Raw genomic sequence first — 25818 nt, forward strand, 5'->3', positions numbered from 1 at the left:
AGCACCTACTGTGGGCTACAGGTAGGTATTACTGTTCCCATGTAATGGATAAGGAAACTGCATTTCGGGAAGGTTGAGACCTTGCCTATGACTTCCTAAGAGTTCATATTTGTTGTGACACATTGAACTCAGATGACTCTCCAGCTGCCATATTTCTCATTGTTTCTAATTTGGTGGTCCATGTTTTAATGACTTCATTTTCTCTCTAGAGTGGTAACATGACAGCGATAGCATTTTCTGTGTATCTACGAACAGTCTGTGTTGTCCATAACTTAGTGAGTCTAGATTTGGGGAGTGATTTATCCGATTCCAGGTTATGAACTTGGCAGGTTGAGAGGGGCTAGTTGAGGCATCATCTTGTGGCCGAACCCATCACTGGGCCCTTTGGGCCTGAGGGAAGGTCTCCACGTGTTCAGGGACCCAAACTGTGGACTCCCACGACTGTCAGCCTGTGAGTCGGAGGCTTATACTGCTTGAAATTCATTGCCCAGGGTGGCCCGATAGTTACTTAGAGTCTGTGGAGACTCTCAAGTTCTGTGGTTGGCCTCGTAGTAAAGGATTCTATGGGATAAAGAAAGAGAGAAACCATAATCTAACTAACTCATCATCTCATGAATATTTTATAGATTATTGCAGTTGAAAATGGAAATGCTTAAGACCATTGATCGTGGCCTGTGGAGGTGTAGCCAGGATCTCGAGTCTTGAGGAGTCAGGTGTTTCTGGGGTGCAGGATTTGGAAATAAATCCAGTGGCTGTAGGTCAGGATTCTCTCTCGGCCACCGGGGCCACAGCAATGCAGTAGGAGGTTCAGAGGCTTTGGAGTCAGATAGACGTGCGATCAAATCTCAGCTCTATCACTTACCAGCTTGGGGATCCTGGACAAGTTACTTTACTTCTCGGAGTTTCATGTTTTTCGATCGTAAACTGGGGATAACAATGGTAGCTACATCACAAGGTGCTTGTGAGGCATTTTTGTCCAACGTGTCTGGCACAGAGGAGGCATTTGGCCAATGGTAGCCATTCTTCCCCGAGCACCACAAAATCTGCAGTAGGTGCCGGCTTAGGGAACGCCCACCGCCCCATGCCAAGAGTCTTTCTGGAAAATGTGCCCCTCGGATCCCTGAAATCCTCCCAGCTTTTGATGAGGGGACCGGCTGCGAGCGTACCTCAGACCTTTCCTCCTGCCATCTGGCTCTCTTCGGAGCCCCGCAAACACACCTCAGTGACCCTACGTGATGGGGCCAGCAGACCTGTCTCAACCCGGCTTCCTGGCTGGCTTGCAAATGCTTTTTTCTGAGCCAGGGCCTTCTCTAAAATGAATGAGGAGATCCCAGCTGGCACCTCCATTCTGGAATGACACCGTGACGGCACACAATCCTTGGTTCCCGGCACTCACACTGACTTTGTTGTTCCTGTGTTGTTGTTTTTTTGTTTGTTTTGTTTTCTTGTTGTTGTTCTTTTTTTTTTTAATCCGCAGCTGTGGTGTGATTTTGACAAGTCGATACCCTTGAAGAACCTGACTTTCAATTCCTCAGCTGTGTTTACAGATATCTGCTCCTGCCCAGAGGTATTTATTCTCGAGCTCCCCTTGGCGACACTTGGCCTAGGAGTCTCCTCCACCAGCTCCACACAAGCAGGACTGGCTGAAGGGTCTTAGAAAGTGCTCCAGAGACCCGTCTCCTCTTTCTGCCCCCTCCTCCTTCCCCTTCTCTGCCTTTCCTTCTCTCCCCTGCCTCTTCCCTGCTCCCACTTCTAGCCTTTCCCTAGTCTCCCTTCTTCTTCTTCCTCCTTTCTTCCTTCTTCACCTTTATCTCTTTCCGTTTTCCTCTTCCCCCTTTTTCTCCCCCTCCCCCACTCATTTCCCCTGCCCATCTCAAAATCCTACCACAGAATGTGCTGTTGCTTCTTCCGGCATAGGCAGGCTGCAGAGTTATGGCTCAGATGGTGTTTGCTGCACTGAAGAAGGGGGGGGAAGGAAAAGAGGGAGGAAGGAAGGAAGGAAGGAAGGAAGGGAGGAAGGGAGGGAGGGAGGAAGGGAGGGAGGGAGGGGAAAAGGAAGGATGAAGGAAAGAAGGAAGGAAGAAAAGGAGGGGAGGAAGAGACCGAAGGAAGGAAGCTAGTAAATCGCAGACACAGGAAACCACCACTAAAGGCAAACTGCAGGACACGGGGTCAGGACATGTCCCAACAGATACCCACCATCATTATGTAAGTCTGACCTTCCCTTGATCACAGAGCCACTGGTCTGGCTCTGGACCTCGGGGATCAAGCTTGCAGCATTCGGGCAAAGGACAGTTTTGGGTTGTGTTAGCCATGGCCCAGACCTTTACATTTGGGAACGGAAGCTCTGGGTCAAGAGAGAGGACGGCTGGGATGTCCCAGCAGACCCCGCCCATCCTCACACCCTGAGGACCAGGCAGACCCTAGTTCTGTAAGACCCGGCCAATATCTGGGTGGAGGAAAGGCTGTCTGTCTCAGCTAGCTGTGAGAAATCGGTGTTCGAAACGCTCTGAAAGGGAGAGAAAGCCTCATGCGCCGCACAAGGTGTAGACCGTCTATTTGATGTGCAGCATTAAATGCAGCATGAAATCCTCAGGCTGAAACGGGCACCGGGAGGAGTGCCCTCCGTTTCACAGAGAATGCAACAAGGTCCTGGAGAGTAACTTGTTCGGTGCCACTCCTGCCTGCCTTCCATCCTTCCCCCCCCCTTCTCTCCTTCCTTCTTCTTTTCTGTCCTCTTCTTAATTCAGTTATCAAGACTTGGCACTGCCGTTCAGACCATACCTGGCTTGTTCTTGACCTCGTGCTTCTGGAGCCAGGCTCGGTCCCTAGGGAGGCAGTAGGCATTTCTTAAGGAAGTCCAGGGCAGGATGGGGCTAGCTCTCGTTGGGGGGAACCTCTTCCCACCAAGTAGTGACGGGAGCACAGATTTCGTGGACTCTGTGGGACACCAGCTCCCCGGGAACGTCTCGGTTTGGAGGGCAGGAGGGGTGTCCCAAGAGGCAGGAAGTTGGCCGACAGTCAGATGCGTAGAGCCAGGCAAAGCTGGACTGCGCTTCCCGCTGAGCCCCCCCGTACTCGCTGCCAGTGGAATCGGGAATCAGTTCTTATTCTCTCTGAACCTCAGCGTCCTTGTCTGTAGAGTGGGAGAAATAATACCTTCCTCACACACCTCTGGTGGGAATGTCGTGTTCTCGTGGTGCCTCCGTAGGTGGGTTAGCAGATGCTGAGCTCCCAGCGTGTCATGGGACGCGAGCTATTCGTCTAGGCTTCCGCGTCCCTCTACGACAGTGTCTGCCCTTGGCCCCACACCCAGGCTCCCGCACTCAGGACCACGGCACACGTGGGGTTGCCGGTCCTAAGAAAGTGGCTTTTGGATCGTGTAGCATCACCTCTGGGCCTCAGCTTCCTTATCGACAAAGCGGGGATGAAAGTGGTACCTCCCTCAAGGGTGGTTGTGAGGGGCCAGTGAATTAATTACTGTAAAACGTCTAGAGGAACACCAGGCACACAGTATCTGCTCAGTAAACATCAGCCGTGATGTACGTATTATTTCCTGTGGAAGAGGTTTCGAGCCCGCCACCCCAGTATATGTTTACCTGTACGCGACATTCCCCTCTGGCTGTGCTAATGTGTCGCGTACACGGGGGACCATATTCAAAAACTAAAAATGTCTTAAAAAAATGAGTTAAAGTAAATGAGCATCTCAGTACTTTCCTCCCACAACCAAAGGATCGTCTTGCTCAGGAGTCCGCAAACCGTGGCCTCTGGCCAAAGACGAATCGCCACCTGTTGCGTAAGTAAAGTTTGATTGGGGCTTAGCCACACCCATTTATTACTGATGGCCCCCGGCTGCTTTCATAGTACGGTTGGCAGAGTTGAGTAGCTGCGACGGCCAAGATATATCCTGTCTGGCCGTTGACAGACAAAGTTTGCTGACTCCTGGCATCCCCTCAGACGCAGGACACCCGCTAGCCCAAAGGACGGGGAGCTGGACTCTTTTCCATCACCATCTACCACCAACAACCCGATTTGACCAACCGGTTGCCATCTTGGTAGATACATGGCTGTGCTGCTCTACCTAAGGATTTGTCTACCCAACGAGAACGAGACGTACAGACCTGGGAAAAGGCTTAATCCGCACGCAGCACCCCCCCCCCATGGCTCCCCCACGTGTGCGTCCCCAGGCAAATCACTTACTTCACCTCCCTGAGCTTTGGTTTCTTCACCTGACCTCTCTGCCTCACCCCGTGAGAAACAATACTCGGTCCCAAAGCGTGTTAGGAACTGGATGATGTGATGTAAAAGTAGGAGGCTGTTGTAATGGATGGTAGTATCATGCAGCCTTGAACTGGAGTTGGCCCGTTCCTGAAAATGAATGAAGACGCAGTAAATGCCAGCGAAGAAAGCTGCATTCCCAGGATGATTTGAGAAGTAGGCTGGGGGGAGGGACGAGGCACAGGTTTGTAAAAGGAATACAGTTCCCACAACCGTTGCCTGGGGTTCTTGGCAGGATCCAAGGAAAGACCTGCAATAAAGACCTTTATTGCATACAATAAAGACCCCCTTTATTGCATGCACTGGCACATTTGAATAAAGAGTCGACTATGCAAAAGCAGTCAGAGCTTGCTAACATTTTAAAGGGTTCTAAGGGCCAGTCTTGCTTAGGGGTGGAATTATCCGTGTCTTTGCTCATTAAATGTCAGCTGTCATGATGAAGGTGAGAGAAGAAAGGCGAGACTGAAAAAGGAAGAGGAGAGGGAGAAAAAAGCCAGGAGTCAAAAAAGAGGAAGAGAGGGGCCCCTGGGTGGCTCAGTCGGTCAAGTGTCCGACTTCGGATCCGGTCATGATCTCGCGGTCTGTGAGTTCGAGCCCCGTGTCAGGCTCTGGGCTGACAGCTCAGAGCCTGGAGCCTGCTTCGGATTCTGCATCTCCCTCTCTCTCTCCACCCCCCCCCCACCCCCCGCTCATGCTCTGCCTCTCTCTCTGTCAAAAATAAACATTAAAAAAAATTTTTTTTTAAAAGAGGAAGAGAAACGAGTAAAAGAAAAGGGAATCCGTGAACAAGCAAAGAAGCAGATTTTTTAAATTCCAAAAGTGGGTGTAAAAAGTAGTGCCTTCATTTCTCTGGTCAAGTCCGCGGGTAGGAGTCGGAACCCCAAGTGGTTTCGGAGGGAACTTGTTGAGTGTGGTCTAAAATTCCCCAGCTGCCGTTCAGGATGAAATTAGGTTTTCCCACGCTTTTGCAGTGGTAGGCCCCCCCAAAACATCCGAACGAAGAATGAATGTTAGATGGCTTCACTATAACTTCAGGACTCTTTTTAAGTTGAACAGGGGGATGTTCTACAAGCCCGTTTATTTCTGCCCTGAGCCAGTTTCATATTATGCCTAAATCCGTAAAGGAGATTTATTTTTTTTTTCCCAAATGATAATCAATTTTTAGACTTGCCTTTCCCCACAAAGAGCCAAAAAGCCATAAAAAGCACGGCGTGATCCAGAAACCAACCAGCCCCAGTTCACCAAAGCTTAGATTTCAGATCTTCAAGGGCAGTAACGGAACACGGGAAATGGAACAGGTGAGGACGGCAGAGGCTGCGTGGTGACCTCAGATGAGCGAGGACTCTTCTGACATTGACTTGCCGTGTGGCCTTGGACAAGTCACATAGCTTCTCTGAGCTTTCGTTTTCTCACCTGTATAAGGAGATTATTAATGATACCTATGCCATGAGATTGTTTGGGTGACAGAGCCAACACACAGAAAATACTCGACCTCATGAGCAGTGAGATCATGACCGGAGCTGAGATCAAGAGTCAGACGCTTCACTGACTGAGCCACCCAGACGCCCCAAAACACTCATTAAATGCTAGTTTCTTTCTTTCTTGACGTCTTTGGTAACTCGGGGAAAACAGAGGCTGCCCAAGTGGCAGTTAAGGGCCGTAACATGTTTTTTTAAATGCACAAGGCTTTGTGCTCCAAACACGAGATCATGTACATGGTTCTGCGCCCGATGTGTGACTAAACACTTGAACAGGCCATCTTTTCATAGCCTGCTTCCCTTTCTAATGCTGCTCTTCTGGCCTCACCCACTGGGTACGAGATGGTGACCACGTTGTGTGGCACCGTTCTCAGGGAGCCAGATCCTTCTAGACCCTGCACTTGCTGCCCACGCCCAGGGAGTGGCCTCGGAGGGCACACACTTTATTCCAACAGTCCCACCACGTTCCTCCCTGCCTGTTGTTCTCAGCTGACCGCATACACTTCCTAGATGTATGTCTAACAATGTCAAATTGCCGTCCTTTGGGAGCACATTTAATTTCTGGAAGTCACTGAGATGGGTGATCCGGCGAGACGTCGCCGTTTAGGAATCAAAACACAGAGAGACTGCGTTCTTGATGTTTTTCAAAAATGGGTTGTGATGGTCATTTACAAGGGTCTCAGCTCGGTCCTCAAAGAAGCAGAGACAAGACAAGCATGTAGTCTTCCAAGTGACCACACTGAGTCGGCTAGTGGGCACCACCAAGATCAGCATCATCTTATATTTCCAAAAATATTTTCTAGTAGTGCCTTTCCATAAGAAATAGCTACTGTGCCTGCTCGGTGATTAGAGTTTGCCTCATAGCTTTCCTGGGATAGTCATTATTTGTAGGCATCATTAATATAGACGTGCCTTTCCAGGAAGGATTTCGAGGTGAAAGTATTGACTGAGAATGTAGTTGCTTCTAGGAAATTTCTAGAAGAGTCCATCTGCCCTCAACACAAGTCAGTCATAAACGTTGCATCTCCTTGTGGTATTTCTTTGACTTACCTAAGCTAATCACTGTAAAGAACTAGACAAGACTTACCTTTCTTCCCCCCGTATGGGGGGAAAAAAGGTCAATCATGGAAATCGGGATCTAGAATAAGCCAAAGCACAGGAAGATTGTACCAGAGCACCCAACATACACAAAACGCCCCTTTCCTCTGCCACACACAACCCAGTAAACGGCGGGGAACATCGGGTTGGTTATGCCCCACCCACGCTCATGGTGACCCCAGGTTCCTAACATCGTCACTGTTCGATGGTGGGGAGGGGAGGCTCGGGATGAGACAGAGCAGCCTCCAGCCTTGGCCTCCGTGCCCTTCACTCGGCTGCTCGTACGAAGAGTTAGAGTTGAGAATCCGGTTTTGTGTGAATCGGAAAGTCTGGATTCTTTCTTTGAACGGCAGTGACTTCTGAAAATGGTCCGCCGGCTATCTGCCCTTCTTGTTCTGAGTTCCTAATGCCACAGCAACCAAATGGACGCAGCCCAGCTTGGGTGACTTCCGTGGGTCGGTGTTCAAGGCCCCCTTCACGTTCTCGCTGTGCGATAGTCTTCCCCTCCTCTTCTAGGAGGACAATATGCATCCGTTGCTGAGGTCATTTATGAGACTTTATGACAACGTCCTGGCTTTAGCATGGTGTCTTCCAGCCTGCCACCATTCTTGGTGGCTTGTAGGTCCTCATTCTGCAAGCGTAGAGGAATGAGCGTAGAGCAACGAGTTGCCAGCATTTAGCTGGCAAAATGCTTGTTTCCTGCAAACTTCATCAGATTTTGCTTCCCTTGACCCTTGGCCATGATGTAGGACTCCGATTTTTTTCCGCATACCCTTGGAAGGAATTTGTAATTTGTAATTTCCCAAGTCCGTGTATTATCTGAAAGAAGAAAGTCTCGATTCCTCAGAAGCAGGCATTCGTAAAGGACCTTACACAGCATTCGTGCCCGCCCAGCGAGTGACCGGTTATAATTATTATTTCCACCTTCTACCAACTTACCCCTGATGCATAGGCATCTGCACCCCCACCTGAGCCCCGCCCCCTGCCCCTCTTACCTAGTGTTCCGTCTAACATCAGGACCCAGGCTGCCTCACATCTGCACATGCTCCTGGTTTGTCTCTCTTCTCCTACCCACGTTTCAGCCTCACTACCAAAATGCCTCTGATCTGTATTTCCTAACTTGGGTACCAGTGCCTAGTGCCCACAGCAGCAATCTTTTTGTTTTCCTGGTCAAAACTGATGTGTCATTATTGGGTCTCTTTTCCCCTTAGAGTGCACAGCTTGTGTGTTTTCTTTATCAGAGGTCGCTGCAAACTGGCCCATCCCTAACACTACTCATGCAAATCCTGGTGTTATTATTTTTCATCATTAAAACCTAGGAAGAAGCAGGGCCACCTGGGTGGCTCAGTCAGTTGGGGGTGTCTGGCTCTTGTTTTCTGCTCAGGTCATGATGTCACAGTTTGTGGGATTGAGACCCACATCTGGCTTCCGTGCTACCAGCATGGAGCCTGCTGGGGATTCTTTCTCTCCCTCTCTCTGCCCCTCCCGTGCTCCTGCGCTCGCTCGCTCTCTCTCTCTCTCTCTCTCTCTCTCAAAAAAATAAATAAATAAGCTTTAAAAAAACTAGGAAGAAGCAGAGAACCCCATGACTATATCGGGATACAGACTTCTTGGGCATACAAGGACTCACTGCAAAACAGTGCTTTCGACCCATTGCCTCATTTGATATTGGATGTTATGATCAAATTAAAGGACTAGATGGAAATAATCCACTCCAAAGCCATGTCATATCTGTGTCCATATTTTGCATTGCTGTGATTATAGCGCATACAAAATTTTACGTCCTGCTTTCCACAGTTATTTGGAAGACATTTTTCTATATCTTGCCTTTGAAATGTTCCTCTGAAAATCTCTGTCTATGGAGATTATTTTTAATGCTTATTTTCACTTTTGACAGAGAGAGAGAGAAAGTGTGCATGCTTTTGAGCATGGGAGGGGCAGAGAGAGACAGGACAGAGGATCCAAAGCGGGCTCTGTGCTGATAGCAAAGACCCTGACGTGGGGCTCAAACTCACGAACCACGAGATCATGACCTGAGCCAAAGTCCGCTGCTCAACCGACTGAGCCACCCAGACGCCCCATCTATGGATACTTTTGTTCTTTGGGTTCTGTGCTTTTACAATCCTGTCTCCTCGTTGTTCTCTGACACCCCCAACAATCCCTAACCAATGTTCTCAATTTCTCTTCCTCCACAGCCCCTCAAATATGGGAATCTCTACATTTTAGTCTCTGTGTCTTCTGTCTTTCCTTTTCATGTTCTGCTTGGGTGGTCTCCACAGCTGTGGGGTCAGCTGAACGATGTCAGCTGCACGTCTCCAGCCCCATCTGTCTTCCGAACCCCAGCCTCACACCTGCGGTGGCCACGAGCTGTCTTTACTGAACCACCCTCGATACCTAAAGCTTGAGAAGCCTAAAACTGAACGCATTCCCTTTCCCCATCCCTCATTCTGTAGTTGTTTTTTTTTTTCTCTTAGTTAATAGACTAATCCCTGCTGGAATGCTTAGCACCAGTTCCAACTCCCCTCTCTCCTCACCTTCACATGAAGCTAGACACAGCTCTTGCTTCGTCTGTTGGGTAGGTCCCTAAACTTGTCTTTAAACCTTCAGCCTTTGGGACGCTTGGGTGGCTCAGTCGGTTAAGCGTCCGACTTCGGCTCGGGTCATGATCTCACAGCTTGTGAGTTTGAGCCCCTCGTCGGGCTCTGGGCTGACAGCTCAGAGCCTGGAATCTGCTTCAGATTCTGGGTCTCCCTCTCTCTCTGCCTCTCCCCAACTTGTGCTCCCTCTATGTCTCTCAAAAAATAAGTAAATGTAAAAAAAAAAATTTCTTTTAAACCCTCAGCTTTTCTCCATTCATTACATTCCATCCTGTACTTACCCACATCACAGTTTTTTCCTAGATCTACTGAAGCCATCGCAAACCTGAAACCCATCCGTGGTTCCTTGTGGACTGCGGACTATAGGGAAGACTTCTCAGCGGTCCACATGAGAGTTTTTGCAACGTGGCTTTGCCGACGGTCTCTGCCCTGCCACACCTATGAACCCTTTGTGTTACCCAGGTCCCCTGTGGGGGGCATTCTAAAGACTGTGGGGCTTCTGAGTTCCCGGAGTGACTTAAAGAACACAGAGACTATCATTTGACAGAAACTGAGTAACTGTGTTAGGTCCGGCATCTTCCCACGTTACAGGAAACATGAAATTTATGGGTCCAGACCCAGCTGAAAGAGAGATTTTCACGAAGTCCTAATACTTCGGTAGCTTCCTGTTGCTCTCCATTTCCTGGTCCCACTCCCACTATTCATTCAAGCTACGAAAGAGACAGAGGAGAAGCTCCTGATGTTATTTATCCAGGGGCCTCTTTCCTTTGATGATCCTGCGGTTTACAGCATCACCATGAGGTTCAGCTTTATACTTTAGGGTGGAAAGTTCCCTACACTGTGCAAGGCAGTGAGCAGGGTGGTTTGTTTCAGTGGAATGGGGGGAGGTGGTAGAGCTGGAGAGAGAGCACTAACCCAGTTGGTTGAGACCACAAAAAGAAAGATCCATCAACCCTTCGTGCAGATATGGGACTGTATTTAACTCTGATAATTTCAGATGTCTTGGCAGAGAAAGGAGGCGGGCAATTCATTTGAAATTGATCTGCCTGCCTATGTTCCTGGCTCCCCTTAGGATTTATTATGCGACTTTTTGACATACCCCAGGAGTTCTATAGATTTGGTCTTTGGCACTCTTGAGTTCACGTCATTCCATCTTCATAGAATGTTCTTCCCTTTCCATTTTCCATCGTGTGAATCCTATCCATCCTTCACATCCAGTTCAGATCTTCCTGCCCCACAAATCCTTCTCCAAACGTGTATGCCTTCTGCCCCTGTGCTCCATCACACGTGATCACGTTGCTGGCAGAGCACTTTCCATGGCACACTGTCACTGGTGTCTCCATGTCGGCCTCACATCTTAGACCACAAGATGTGGTCCAGGCCATCTCTCACTCACCTTGGAATCCCCAGCGCCCAGCACCCATGCCCTGATTGCAATAACCACTCCATAAATCCTCATTACGCTTTTTTAACTTGACTGTTGTGCCCTCATAAAGTTTTTCTCAAGGGCACAGTCATTTTGACAGCTTTGATTTAATACATGATTCATAATTTGCACTGCTAAAACTGTGCACTGCTCTTCATCATGATGAAGGTAATGATGAAACAGGATGCCTCGGGCCTATTCATCTTTCCTCTCTATTTGGTAAATTGATGGCATGGAGACATCAAGATGAGTTACCCGAAAATCTTGCCAAGGGAAGATCTTAGAGAGGGGAGGAAAACACATCATCCATTTGAGAGACAAGGACACAACTGGGTTTACTAAGAAAGACAAAAGCGAAGGCCGCCCCAGACATGGGGATCTGTCGGAACACTCCCTTATTCATTCCTGAGTCTACCCCGTGCGTCATAATAGCACGGGGCCTTTGCCCTCAATGGGGTCTCGCTTGATATCACTGTTGAACGTGTACATTCATGGGTCAGTTTGGCTTAGGAACTCAATAAACCTGTTCTGTAGTTGTTCGGAGATTCTAGAAATTCTCGCCGGTCTCCTCTGCCCATACAGAAGTTGTCTCTGTCTATAACAGGAGAGAGGAGACCTCCAGTTGCTACACGGAGCCATGCATAACAGGGCTAGAATGGATTTTGAGGAATTCTCAAGCTCCGTGTGTCTGCTGGAGTCACGGGGACGTGCACAGATGCATCCAGGTGTCCTGGGTGCCATTTGCCAGTTGTGAGAATTCGAGCGATTTACGTGAGCTCTCTGAGCTTCAGTCTCCTCACCTGCGAAATGGGAATTACGATGCCCATCCTGGCCAGTTACGTTGAAAATTGCAAGAGAAAAAGTGCGGAAAGATCCAAGTACAGCCATCAAGTGGCCCTCAATGACACTGGTTTTATTCTTTTTTTCCCACTGGATAGTCAGAATCTGAACCTGTTCATCCAAAATGATACAAGGAGCTGCTTCTGTAAGGGAAATAGGCTTCCGGGGAGTGTCCTCCGGAAGGCTGAAATCTGCCTGGGTAGACTGACCCTTGGGGCCCCTCCGGTGTTCCAGCTTGAGTGGTGTCAGACTGGCCCTTTAAACAGCTACTTGTAACATAAGGAGATAGACCTTATCCTGGGTGTGGGGCGGTGGGGGGGGGGGGGGTGCTGTGGAGGAACGAGACAGTTTCCAGGGCACCTGGAGATGTGCACCAAGGCTTCTCAGGGGCAAGGACACCTGAGCTCACACTTGTCAGAGAAGCGAGGCTAAGTCACAGGAATGAGCTTTGAGCAAGAAGTTGTGGGGTGCAAAGCGGGGGCCCAGGAGGGTCCGGAAACAGCTGTGGGAGTTGCAAGGAGACAATGAGGCCGAAGCCTACGTTGGGTTTGGACAGTGAAGGGAGATCTGGTCCGTCATGGCCTGTGAGCTTCCCACTCGGCAAGGAGAACACCATTTGAGGGAATGGTGGGCCAGGGAAGGCCTTCAAGGCGAGGAGTGGGGTGATGAGGCGTGTGTTAGAGATTCTGGAGAGAGAAAGCCAGCATGTGTTCAGTGAGGGTCGAGGCCCGCGAGGAGACAGAGCTGCCGAAACCGTTCTAGAACCAGAACGGAAAGAGCTCAGAAGGGGAGACTTCATGGATGTGAGCTCTATGAAGGGAGTGGAGTCTGCAGACTGGGGGTGGCCCGGCTGTGGAATGTGGGGGGGGGGGGAGAAAGGCAGCAGAGAAGAGACCGAGGGTTCTGGCCTAGGGCTGGTGTAAATGGTCCCCAAACACCACGGAACAGAGGCTTGGGAGGTGGTGGTAAGGCACTGATGAGTTCTCTTGGAGGCTTGTTGAACAGGAGGGCAGCCTGAGGTCTCCAACTGGAGGTGCTCAGAGGCCATCTGTATCAGGAGACCGCCCCCCCCGCCAGCACCCATGCCGAGGAGAGCGAGCCTCCCACATTCCTGTTGAGTCTGACCACCTCCCCTCTCTCTCTTCCCAGTACTTCGTCTTCACTGGGGTGTTGGCCATGGTGACCTGTGCGGTTTTCCTCCGCCTGAACTCTGTCCTGAAGCTGGCCGTGCTGCTGATTATGATTGCCATCTACGCGCTGCTGACTGAGACCGTCTACGCGGGCCTCTTCCTGCGCTATGACAACCTAAACCACAGCGGAGAGTAAGTGCCCGCGGTTGCGTGCTCAAAAAGTGCTCAGACTCCCAGTGGGAAAGGGAGCCGTTGGGAAAATGATTGAGATGGAGACACCAAAACCTGGGGACTGTTGGACGTGGACTTCTGTTTCTCAGCTCAGGCACTCGCTAGCCTACCAATCTAAGCAACATCCCTAGTTCCAATCCTGAACATCAGCTTTATAGACTGGACTGAATAGTAACTAAATAGGAGTTCCGGTCTCCTCCACACCCAATAATTTGTGATTCCTTCCAGTTTCACAGCTGCGAGACGTACAGGATCTGATTATAATTTGGCTGGGGCAGTATTAATAATAGCAGACATTGTGCGTCGGGCACTTACTATGCTCCTTGCACTGTATTGTTTTTGAAATTCAAAAAAGTACCAAAAAAGAGGGGCGCCTCGGTGGCTCAGTAGGTTGAGCACCTGACTTCAGCTCAGGTCATGATCTCGCAGCTCGTGATTTCGCGTCAAGCTCTGTGCTGATAGCTTGGAGCCTGGAGCCTGCTTCCAATTCTGTATCTCCCTCTCTCTCTCTGCACCCCCCCCCCAAAAATAAATAAACATTAAAAAAAAAGTCTCAGCCTAGATTGCTTAGAACAGAGCCTGAGACGAGGCTGAAGGGCTGGTACACCCCCAGGGCAGTGAAAATAAGGGGAAGAGGGCAGGAGGCAAATGCAAGCTGACGAGGTATTCTGTGGCCACGTGGACTGTGAAGAGATTGAGGAGAGACACTCAGCTGGAATGTCTCTGGATGGGCAGTGAGGTGGGGAAAAGGCAGCTCAGGGCGGAGAAAGGGAGAGGAATTTCTCCATCGGCTCCAGCCCTTTCCTGGCTCTCGTGAGTCACAGCTCATTCTCTGGATGAACTTCCTGCAGTGTGGAGCTTTATCTGAGCTGGAAGTGGCAGAGACAACTCTCCCCTGGTGTGGGAGGCACCGGGCTAACTGAGACCACAAGGGGCTAACCCAATGAGAAAAAGATGAGGCCAAGATCACCCCCCAAAAAAACCTCAGAAAATGTGCATGATCCTAATAAGGTGAACGTCTATGAACCAACCCCTGCATAAACAGTGTTAATAACGAGTCGTGGTTACTTCTGCACTCTTAAAAGGATAAAGTATTTAAGCTATTTTGCTGAAGTTCTCTTCCCTGGCATTCCTCTCCTCTCTTTCTCGTACGCGCCAATTTCTAATGCACTTAATGTGTACCCCTCCCATCTGTGATTTTTTGTGGTTGTTGTTGTTTTGTTTCATTTCTTTTGAGGTAGGGGTGGGGCAGAGAAAGGGAGAGAGAAAGAGAGAGAGAGAATGCCAAGCAGACTCCACACTCAGTGCAGAGCCTGACGCGGGGCTTGATCTCACAACCCTCAGATCATGGCCTGAACCGACATCAGGAGTCAGATGCTTGACCGACTGAGCCCCCCAGGCGCCCCCCAGGTTTTCTAAATATATATATTTAGTTATGTCTGTATTACAAGTTACTTCTAAAATTATTTTCTTGTCACGCAGTATTGTATTTTTTAGTTACGTGTGGGTTGATGTCTACAGATGTAATTCCGTCGACAGCTTTCATAATCTCCGCAGCTGTAATATGTTCCTATTATATAATACAAACGTACCAAAATATATTTATCCTTTGACCTATTAATAGACTTTCAGGCTGTTAGCAGTTTTCCCTACTTAAAAAAACGCTTCAGTGACCATTATCGAAGACCTCTCCTGGAACTTCTATTCGAAAGTAAACTTGCTGCATTGTAGGGTATCCGCATTTCCCACTTTTACGATATTGCCAGATTTGCTCTCCAACGTGCTTGAAACAGTTTCCCTCTCACAAGCCGTGGTCCCGTTGCTTCTGGTTGCCACCCACACTGTCGTTAGACTTTTAAAATTCTTGTTGCATTTATGAGTGTCTCATTGTTTTCATTAGTTCCTTGATCATGACTAAGTGTGTGCGTTTTATATGTTTGCTTATTCACCATTTGGATTTCCTTTTGGGTGAATTGTCAGATCATATCCTTTGCCTGCTTTACGTGTTAGGCTGTTTGCCTTTTTCTTACTGGATTTGCAAAGGGTCTTTATGAATTTTAGATGCTAATTTGTGCCTGCTGTACACGTGCATCAGACACTGTGTGTATATTTGATCCCCATGGCAACCGTCTGAAGAACTCGGGCTTGGGGAGGTTAAACAATTATCCTGGGCACGTGGCCAGTAAGGAACAGACCCGGATTCAAACTCGAGTCTTCCTGGCTCCAACGTCCACCTTTGTCAATACCGCGTAAACTTCTTTTAAGTCAAGCTGAAGAAACTCCCACCGGATGCCCAGGGTTCAAAGACCATCAGAATAGTTCCAAATTAGGTAACGTGGTTAGTGGCCACCAGTGTCCTGCGGCCAAACAGAGGGTAAAGACATGTAGGAACAAAATAAGCCACGTTTGTGGTAAAAATAAAATTAAACCAGCTACAACTTAGCCATTGAAAGGGGAGCACAGCTTCTTTTTTTTAATTTTTTTATGTCTTTATTTATTTATTTATTTATTTATTTTTGAGAGAGAGAAACACAGTACGAGCAGGGGGAGGGGCAGAGAGAGAGAGAGAGAGAGGGAGACACAGAATCCGAAGCGGGTTCCAGGCTCCGAGCTGTTGGCACAGAGCCCGACGCGGGGCTCCAACCCAGGAACCGTGAGATCGTGACCCGAGCTGAAATCAAGATTTGGACCCTCAACCGACTGGGCCACCCAGGCGCCCCTGATCTGAGGTCTTCCGCAAACACTTGTAGTGAAATCGTTAAGTAGGGATGTGAACGTAAACGTAATCCCAGGCTCACGGCTGCCAGCGTCCGAGTGTTTTTCTCAGCTTCTTCCTGCGCCGTGGTCGGTTATCGGCTAGGCTTGTATTGACTCCCACTTTGCTTTCAAAGGAACTAAACTAATGAGGAGCGGGAAGCTGCTCGGTTCAGCCTTCTCTCTCCGCTACGGTGGAAGTCATTAGATGCCACTGTGTATCTCGTTGGCAGCCACAGCCTGCTCATGATGGTTCGGGCGCATTCTGCGGGTTGCTCCTGGGGGTCGGGTGCCCCGGTCACGAGAAGTGCAGAAAACCTTACACCGGGCGGCTGGGCAGCGTCTCCAGAGAGATGGTCCCACATACTCTAGACGGGCATCTCCCCATCTGCACAACTCCTTGTCTCAGTGGATGACGCTGAGCCCAAAACAAGAGAGGCACCCTCTCCCCCAATATCTTGTCAATCCCTGGGGACTCCCGTTCGTCAGCAGCCCTTGCAGAGAAGTACTCTATCATAACACGCGTGAGTACAAGTTTCGGGGTTAAAGGACTTAGGTTCAGACCCCAGCTCTGCCATCAGCCAGCTGTGGGATCCCAAGGGAATTCGTGAAAAGTGACCATCTCTCTCAGCCCGGCTTTTCTCATCTGTAACGTGGAGGCAGTAACCACTGGTCCAGAGTAGAAGGGTCAGAGAGATCAAATGTGATCATGGAAACTCGGCACAAGGCCTGGCATAGAACAAGCACTTGATGAATACTAGCAGTTAGTGTCCCACCTGCCCCCTCCACGCTGCGAACGCTACAGTTCTAGAAAGGTCGTTACTGTCATTGCTGCGGTCACCTAACTGATCTCTCGGCCTCCACTCTCAGTCCACTCCTCTGAAGGCCACCAGAGCCATCTGGTGAACTCATTATCCTTCTTAAAACCCTTAAGGGGCTCCTTATTGCCTCTAAGAAGCTAAAAGTTCAACCTGTTTCTCAAGGACTCCACCCGCCATCCTGGTCTGGCCCCCACGACTCCTCTAGTCTTTTCCTTCTGTAGCTCCAGAGGCCACAGCGTACCCATCCAGTGTTCTAGCCATAGGAAACCAGGCTGGTTACCCACCCAGGGGGCTTCTGCCGGGTGCATACATCTCCTTATTCCCAGCCCATCCCTCTCAAGGTCCAGCCCAAGGGCAGTAATGCCCCCTCTGAGCGTTCCTCGCTTTTAACCTGTGCGCCTAACCTCTCATTGCACTTCTCCCTCGGTGTTGCCATCATTACTTTTCACGTCCTCCTCTTCCATTAGAGTAGGAGCATTTGGGGGCAAGGACCATTACTCATGCTTATATCTTGGCACTTAGTGAGGTATCTGGCAGTGGGTGTCCAATTAAAGACTTGTTGGGTGAAACATTAAATACACGAGGGACTGAAAGAAACGTTAGCTCCTTTGGAATCGTATTGTACCACTGAGTCACCGTAAGCCAAGTGTCTGCTCTCCAAAACCCTGTGATGTGTGCTCACCATCACCCTAAAACCAAGCGTTCCCCATCCAGTAGGCACTTCTGTGTCCCACCTCTTCTAGGCCCTGCAGATTCACAGACGAATAAGACATTGTTTCTATCTTCAAGGAGCTTAGGGGCAAGAAAGTACAAGAAAGTGCATATAGGAGGGCACAGTGGCTCCTGAGAGAGCATGACTAAGATGTGGATTGACAGCCGGGCTTCCCCACGCACCAGATCAGTGAACTAGAGTGAATCGTTTAACACCTGAGCCTCGGTTTCTTCTTTACTGGAAGAGGGATAATGGTACTTAATTGTTGATGTGACAAAGGGCGAGCAACAGGTATGTAGAGTGTTATCGGAGGCGTGGCACAAAATTAGCACGTAGCTGATGCAGCCACTAGTCTGGGGACAGAATAAAGCATCAGTTCAAACTGATGGTGTATTTTGAGTTTCAAAAGGGGGAAATGGAAATGGGAACTCATGGCTAAACCAAAACTTTGGTACGTAATCGCTAAAGCTCTGAACTTGGTGCTTGAGATGTGACTGCGCATCTTGACTCTGATAGAAATCAGCTGTGCGAACTTGGACACGTAGCTTCTCCCTGGGCCTCAACCTTAAATCTATAAAATGAGAGCCACCCAAGGGATATTACATCACATAATATGAAATAGAATGGACCCACTCAGCTCACATTGTAACGTATGTAATTACATGGAATTAGTTTCATTATATACACTGAGTGCCAAAGTAGGTTACAAAAATCGTACGAACCATACAGTCCTAAATTTGCAAAGATGGTTTTGCATGGAGCGACATTTAGTTGGCTCCAAGGTATTAACCGTTGTTTTCTCTGGGTGGTAGGCTTCAGGACTACCTTTATTTTCTTATTTGTAATTTGCATTAGCTTCCAAATTGACTACAACTAGTATAAATGCCTCTGTAATAAGTAACCCTCAAACTAAATACTCATTTTTATGAGACATCAGATAAGATGATCTCTAAAGACTGTTCTAGCCCTGGAGAATTACATTATTCTACATGTGTTTTCACTTAATTATGCCTCTTTCTGTTAGCATAGGAAGATAATAGTATTAATACCGTGATTTTATTAGTATAAATAAATTAGTTCAAACGTCCTCGGTTTCTCTGCCACCCAATACCAAGCAGAGTATTATAATTTCATACAAATGTTGGTCATTTGGCTCTCTTGGAAGTTCTTCAGAGAATCACAGGAGCTACAAAAAATTCCTTCTAGCTTTACGGTTTTTTAATTGTTCAATGTTTATTCATTTTTGAGAGAGAGACAGAGACAGAGTGGGAGTGGGAGAGGGGCAGAGTGAGAGGGAGACACAGAATCCGAAGCGGGCTCCAGGCTCCGAGCTGTCAGCACAGAGCCCGACGCGGAGCTTGAACCCACAAGCCGTGAGATCGTGACCTGAGCTGAAGTCAGACGCTTAACCGACTGAGCCACCCAGGCACCCCTGCTTCTAAATTTAAATGATGGTTCTTTTTGGATGTTGCTTGGCCTGGCTGACTTTCTCTGAACATTCTGTCGTCTTTACTCAGACTGTAATTCTTCAGTCTGAAATACATCTTAAAGACTAAGAAACCATTCATAATCATTTTCTTTTTGCTTCTGAATTCAATCTAGTTATCTATTTTTCGTCAACCACTGCTTCCAAGAGGCATTTGTGTTTTCTCTTGGAAGCAGGTTGTTAGTGATAAATTGCAGGCCTTACAAAAGGCTTCCACATGACAAAGAAAAGGATGTCAGAAGTGCTAGTCAGAGCAAGAGTTGGAGTTAAACACAGGATGTCTCCCATTCAGACTCAGCCTCGCAGCTATTAAACCAGCTAGCTGAACAAGATTGATGTCCCATACCTAGACAGCCAGTCCCATCTTTTCCTCCTCAAGTCTTATAATCATGTAAGACCCAGCTCTTGAATTCCCAGAACATCCATCCTGGGTTACTTTCACTTCCCATGGATTCCCATGGCAACAAGGCTGTGTTTTGACAATGGAGTATATTGTGCTATGAACGTACTCTCTGCGTGGTCCTTTCCTTTACTGGACCGTCTTGAGGGCAAAAACAATGTGCCATCTTCGTTTTCCGTATCCCGGTGTGTGCCTGGCACACGTTGGGGCTCAATAATTATGTGCTTCACTGGGGCTTTAGGGAAGAGACATGATAATGAGTACCGTCTATTATTAGCATGTTATCTCTAAGGAAAAGCAGATGGAACTAGGAATCCATGAATCTGAATCTTGTTCCAGCCCACAGACGTCCTGGTCCCCTGGGTCCCCGTATGGACAACCGCCCCCCCCCAACCCCCGCCCCAGAGAAAGAACAGTTCTGTTCCTGAGTTCTTGTTCTATATGAAGAGTTGGACTGGGCCTGCCCTGTATCAGCTGGGAGGGTCTTTTACATAAAGCTAGATGAGAAACTGGTCTTGGCAGCTGGGCTCATGTCTCCATTTCTTGAGCCCAAAGCTACCCCTGCTCACCTCCAGGGAGGATAGAAAAGAAAAGGGAAGGCCGGAGACTTCCCAGATGGGGCCATATCAGTGTTCACTCTATCCCTCCATCTAAACACTGCATCTCCTCTTTGGTGGCTCCTCGTGTCCTTAAGCCTCATCGAGTTAGGTTACTCCTGAGCACACGTGTGCTTGTAGTTGGAAGACAGTAAAACAAGTGAGTGACATGATCTGGGTTTGGTGAGACAAAATATTCGAGCAACCCTGTAGGAAGAGATGGTGGGGGGCAATGCCAGGGGGCTATCGGAAGTTATGGTGGCTGTACTCAGGTGTTGGAGGTAGAGATGGAGGGAGTGGATGGACTGGGGGCATATTTGGGCGCAAGAGCAGACATGATTTGGATATTGGGGTGGTGAGGGCTGATTCCTAGGTTTGCTTTTATATTTGGCTCAAGCACCTGGGCGAGTGGATGAGGGGGGCATCGCCTGAGGTGGAGAAAACTGTTAGAAGAACCAGGAGGCGATGGAAAGCAAGTCCCAAGGTCCCTGGAAACAATTTGTCTAAAACCTTTTTATTTTGAGTTTTCTTCACTAGCCAATGGAAGCCTGTCAAGGGGACTGTTTATTTCCACAAGCCACCAGTGTCCACATTCAAAGCCTGATGTTGCTTCCTCCAAACCCTTTGCCTCCTGGCCTAGCTTGTTCTGGAAAAGGCTTTGTGCTGGGCTGAAATGAAAGAGAGAAAGCGTTTGGAATCAAACAAGGGACTCCTTAGAACTTCTGAATTCCCTGGATGACTGAAAGTCACATCGGGGCTTAAGCACACGCTTGCCACTGGCCGTCTTCAGCTGCCTTCCAGCTTGGTCTTCTGGAAAGTCTGGGACAGACCAGACCAGTGACACCTGTTGGGGCAGCTTGTGCCCCAACAAGGACTGAATGGAGTGTTTGGCGGGGGCGGGGAGGAAAGGGGGTGTCAGTCCAGGAGAAGATGATGCACAGGGAACAAAGTCTTTATTAAAGATAGAAGAATTGAAATGGGATTATAACAGTGCCTGACTCACAGAACTGATAGAAGAATTTTAAAAACTGATGGAAGATTAAAATAGTGTCCAGCTCATAGAGAACTGCCTTAAGAATCTAAACAATCTAAGTGAAAGTACTTAGAACAGAGAAAGCCACATCGTCAGCATCACGTCCCTCTCTCTTCAATAGAACAACATCTAGGGGCACCTGGGTGGCTCAGTCGGTTAAGCGTCCAACTTCGGCTCAGGTCATGATCTCACAGTTTGTGGGTTCGAGCCCCGTGTCAGGCTCTGGGCTCACAGCTCAGAGCCTGGAGCCGGCTTCAGATTCTGTGTCTCCTTTCTCTCTGCCCCTCCCCTGCTCATGCTCACGCTCTGTCTCAAAAAAAAAAAAAAAAAAAAAAATTAAAAAAATAATAAAGAAAAACATCTAAAGAAAAAGGAAGGGATCCTTGTCTTCACATGGATTTTTGTGACAAAGTTTCAAAGCTCTTTGAAGTCTGGAAGTGTTCTGCAAAGGGAAAATATTTTTATCGGTGTGAGTACATTGTCGAGATGCCGGATTCTAGATTCATCCGCCGGGTGTGACCGAAGTGACTGATTTCTGAGTTAGCCTATGGGGAAACCCTCGGGTTTCCTATCACCTAGTGGGTGCTCAGGAAATAGTCGCTCCTTTCTGTTTACCCCTGTCCTCTCTGAACCCCGGTTTCCTAATGAGTCCCCTTGGAGCCCATCCGTGGTTGTAACCCTGTCACCGCTTGCCTTTCTTCTTCCAACAGAGATTTCCTGGGGACCAAGGAGGCGTCACTGCTGCTGATGGCCATGTTCCTCCTTGCCGTGTTCTACCACGGACAGCAGGTAATCCAACACTTAGCACCGACTCCCTTCTGTTACCTGGCATTTCCCACCGCCGTGAAACTGGCCTGCAAGACCTCTGCCCTTCCCTGGAGCCAATGACCTTCAGCTGCTTGCAGGAAGTTGTGATTCTTAACCAATCGATTCCTCCTAAAGCCCACCTCATGAAAAGCTAAGCTGACAAAGATGATTTGGCAAGCCGGCTGGTTTTTATGCCTTTTAGGTAAATCTCTTTCAAAGAGATCACAGTTATTTAAAAAAAAAAAAAAAAAAAAAAAAAAAAAGAACAAAAAAACTTTTAATTTCTGCCTGAGGCGAACCAGGATCCCTCCTAATTCCGTTGCCTGGATACGGTCATCCTTGGAGAAGCTGTGTGCTGTGCTAGATAAGCAGGCGGGCTTGAGTGTCGGCTGAGCGGGTGTTCTAATCCGGCCTTTGACTCACAGTTTGTGGCCTCAGGCAAGTGACTTATCTCCCTGAGCCCAGACCTCCTCTACGCGTCTCAAATAGGATAAAGGGACGTGGGGGGGTGGGGGGGGCTCTGTCAGTTGAGTGTCCGACTTCAGCTCAGGTCTTGATGACAGTTTGAGAGTTCAAGCCCCACATCAGGCTCTGTGCTGTCAGCTCAGAACCCTCTTTGGATCCTCTGTCTCCCTCGCACTCTTCCTCTCTCTCTGTCTCTCAAAAATATATAAATATTTGAAATAAAATAGAATAGGATAGCAACACCTGAATAGGGCTGTCTTGAGGAATCAGTGGCGATTACCACGTGCTGCGTTGGCCCTGTGCCTTACAAAAGTATAGGACGTGCTTCGTTACTTCTTTGTCTTAAGCAGAGCAAGTGCCTACGGTTCTGATGCCATTTCCCTATGAGCCTCGGCTCCGCTGGGGTCTGGGGTGCACACTGTGGCTGGCTCTGTACATAACCCCATCCCTGGCCCCAAAGGTTCCCGTCTCCCGGAGGAGAGAAGAACCCAAATGATGCAAAGAGGGACGTGCTATGTGTGTGTGGGTCAGGCTGTCTGAGGACTTCAAGAGTTGGAGCCGCAAGAAACGATTCTGCACGGGAGCCTGACACGAGGTCCGCCTTGGAGGTTTGCCTGCTGTGGCCAGTAGGACTTCTCCACGTGGACTCAGACCACGGAGGCTGTGGTGTCCGTCAGCTGGGGAGATTTTCCCTCCCTGGTAGCTCCAGGTCCTGCCAGCTCCCCTGCCCTGCCCTAGATCCCGGCCCATCTTTCTGTGGTCTGCATGCCTTTCAAAAAAAAAAAAAAAAGTAACCAGGAAAGGAGAAAAACAAAACAGGAAGGCTCTGGGCTAGAGCAGAAATAGAAACAGAGCCCTGGGAAGTCGCCATGGAAACAGGGAGGTAAGAAACCCTGAGAAACCCTGAAACAGCCCCAGACCCCGAGAACCTAGAAATACATATAAAGTTATGTATGATAAGGGGGAAGGGAAAATGTAGTCAAAGGAGGAGAGGGGGAGTATAAAGACTTGGCCAGGAAAGAGGAGGAGGGAGGAGTGGCGATGTATCAAGTGACTGGTGTGTGCCTTTATTATCTCGTGGAACCCTTCCCACAACGGGATTTGGTAGTTTACAGGTGAAGAAAGTCAAACTACTCAGCTAGTTGGCGGGAGAACTAGAAGTCAAACCCGGATCTTTCTCCAGAACCTCCCCCTTTCCACTTCTCTAGACTGGAGAGAGACAGAAAGAAGTTAACACACCAACACAACGGCCCAGGGCAGTCAGTCCTGCAGCGGGACTTTGATTTGGTTTTAGATTTTAGCCGGATTTATGGCAAAACAATAAGGCACACGGCGAGATCTAGCCGTTTCCAGAATTCCTGTAGTGAGGTATTTCTGGATCTGTCAGAGCTGGGGTCATATCTTCCATGTCTTGATGGCTTCTAGAAGTTACAGAGAACTTAGTCGGACGTGCAAATGGCAGCCCATTCGAGGGCTATGAAGACGGAGTCAGAGGAGAGGATCAGACAGAGAAACATACCCATGCTCCCCCCCCCCACCCCCGTCCTAGGTTTGAAAGTGACAAATGAGCAGCTCTCAGAGCTAATTAAGACAGAGCAAGTTCTGAAGTGAGGGTCCTCATCCCAAATTAAGAAAGATGTTCCTTCCTCCTCTGTCACCTTAAGGAATTATTTTGTGCCCTGGCAATGCTCCTTCTCCAATACCCCTTTAACGTTCTGATTCAATTTACTCTGTTCTCCGTTTGTCCTGGGAAACTGACAACCTAACCGTGTTAAGTTTATGCATAAAGTAGCGGTATATTTGTGCATAGCGAGGGTCTGCATGGTCAAGTGACATCTGATATGTTTCCCTCTTATTTTTAAAAAAAATTTTAATGTTTATTTATTTTTGAGAGAGAGAGAGAGAGAGCACAGCTGGGGAGGGGCAGAGAGAGAGGGAGACAGAGGATCCGATGCAAGCCCCGCGCTGTCTCTGCAGAGCCCCATGAAGGACTCGAACTCACAAACCGTGAGATCATGATTCGAGCCAAAGTCAGGTTCTTAACGGACTGAGCCACGCAGGTGCCCCCCCCCTCTTATTTTCAACTTTCAGAAGGCTCTGAAATTACATAGTCACATCCCATAATGGTAGCAGTTACAGGTATCCAGGCTCTGGAGTGGGAGAGAAGTATTCAAACCGCAATTCTGCCACGTGGTGGCCATTTACGTAACTCTTCGAGCCTCAACTTTCCCACCTATAAAATGGGTACCATAACAACATTTTCTACTCCGTGGAGTTGTTATAATATCGTATGAGAACATAACTATAATATACTTATCCCCGTGGTTTGCACAAAGAAACTTTCAAAAATGGTAAGCTATGGATATTTTACTTGGAAAACAAGCCTGAGACAAGCAGGTGAAATACTACTATCCATCTGGTCCCAAGTCATCCGAGGTCATAAAACCAATAAGGAAAACCAGACAGAAGCAGGAATCCATTACCTGGGTCCATTACCTCTCCACCACATGTCCCTGCCTCTCTTTGTTAGAGGATTCTTTCTGCAGGATTGCATCACTTCTCTGTCCTCTGCCAAGGTCCTGTTTATCTGAACCAAGTCTGTGCACTCCTGCCTCCTGGGTCTGCTACCTGCCTCCACCAGTTTCCCTTTGTGACTCGGCGGCCCTCGATTTTTTTTTTTAAGGCTGAATAATGCCCACTGATGCCTGGTACGCAGCAGCCAGCCGGGTGGGAGCATGGGTAATTATATGCCTCCAGAGGGACTGAGGGCGTTATGTAAGTGAGCAATTAGGAAATTTCATCTTGTACATACGTCGAGGTGATATGCCATCGCTTCCTCCTCCCGTGAGGCAGGTGAATGTTCTAAATGTTGGACAGGAGTGAGCGGTCGGGTGCCTCTTGCTTCACCTGGTTCACTCGCAGCCCCCGAGGTGTGGACTTTGCCTCGGGGGCTCCATTTATAACAGAGGAACCATGTGTAGTCTATGCACAGGGACGGAGGTTAATAAGGTCTCCAGTCACCTCCCGGTCAGATAAAGACAGGCACTGGGACGGTGTGGCTTCGAAGGGAAGACCCAAGCGTCGGAACAAAATCTTCTTCTTTGTTCAATGTTTTTTATTCATTTATTTTGAGACAGAGAGAGAGGGGGGCAGAGAGACAGGGAGAGAGAGAGACTCCCAAGCGGGCTCCACGTCATCAGTGCCAGAGCCCCATGAGGGGCTCCATCCAACAAACCCGTGAGAGAATGACCTGAGCTGAAACCAAGAGTCGTACGTGCAACTGACAGAGCCGCCCGGGTGCCTTCATGGGAACCAAATATTCTTAAATGTGAATCTCAGCAGTGTCACTGGAGGATGGGTGACATGGAGAAATTCAAGCCCCTAGAGCTGCCCGTGCTTAACCTGTAAAATGAACAGGATGACCTCACCAGCGAAATGGGACTAAATAAAGTGCCGACCTTGCTGAGTTGTGTGATGAAACGTAGGAAGTGCCTGGAACCGCCTGGGCCAAGGCGAGAGCTGGGCCAGTGTTAGCCATCATGATGCGCTAAAAGCCTGGCCCAAGGCTGATGAACGGTATGTGTTCGTTCTCGAGTACTCTTCTCGTAGAGCCAGTTCTCTCGTGCTTTGGTGACACTCAAGAGAGAGATGGCATTTCCAAGTCCA

At 48.7% G+C, this 25818-nt stretch overlaps 1 protein-coding gene across 3 annotated transcripts in view; it reads left to right on the forward strand.

Annotated features, from left to right (window-relative positions):
• ADCY8 (adenylate cyclase 8) overlaps nt 1–25818 on the forward strand; it is a 222656-nt gene that overhangs the window by 170486 nt on the left and 26352 nt on the right. For 2 of the 3 annotated variants that reach the window (XM_086695518.1, XM_086695516.1), the window contains 3 exons: nt 1478–1567; nt 12867–13039; nt 21591–21669. In XM_086695518.1, the coding sequence (XP_086551644.1) occupies nt 1478–1567; nt 12867–13039; nt 21591–21669 (342 nt within the window). The remainder of the gene's footprint in view (nt 1–1477; nt 1568–12866; nt 13040–21590; nt 21670–25818) is intronic. The other variant, XM_086695517.1, reaches the window with a different exon arrangement.

Source organism: Puma concolor, chromosome F2 (assembly GCF_028749965.1).
Source record: "Puma concolor isolate L17-30 chromosome F2, mPumCon1.1.hap2, whole genome shotgun sequence".
NCBI classification, from domain to species: Eukaryota; Metazoa; Chordata; class Mammalia; order Carnivora; family Felidae; genus Puma; species Puma concolor.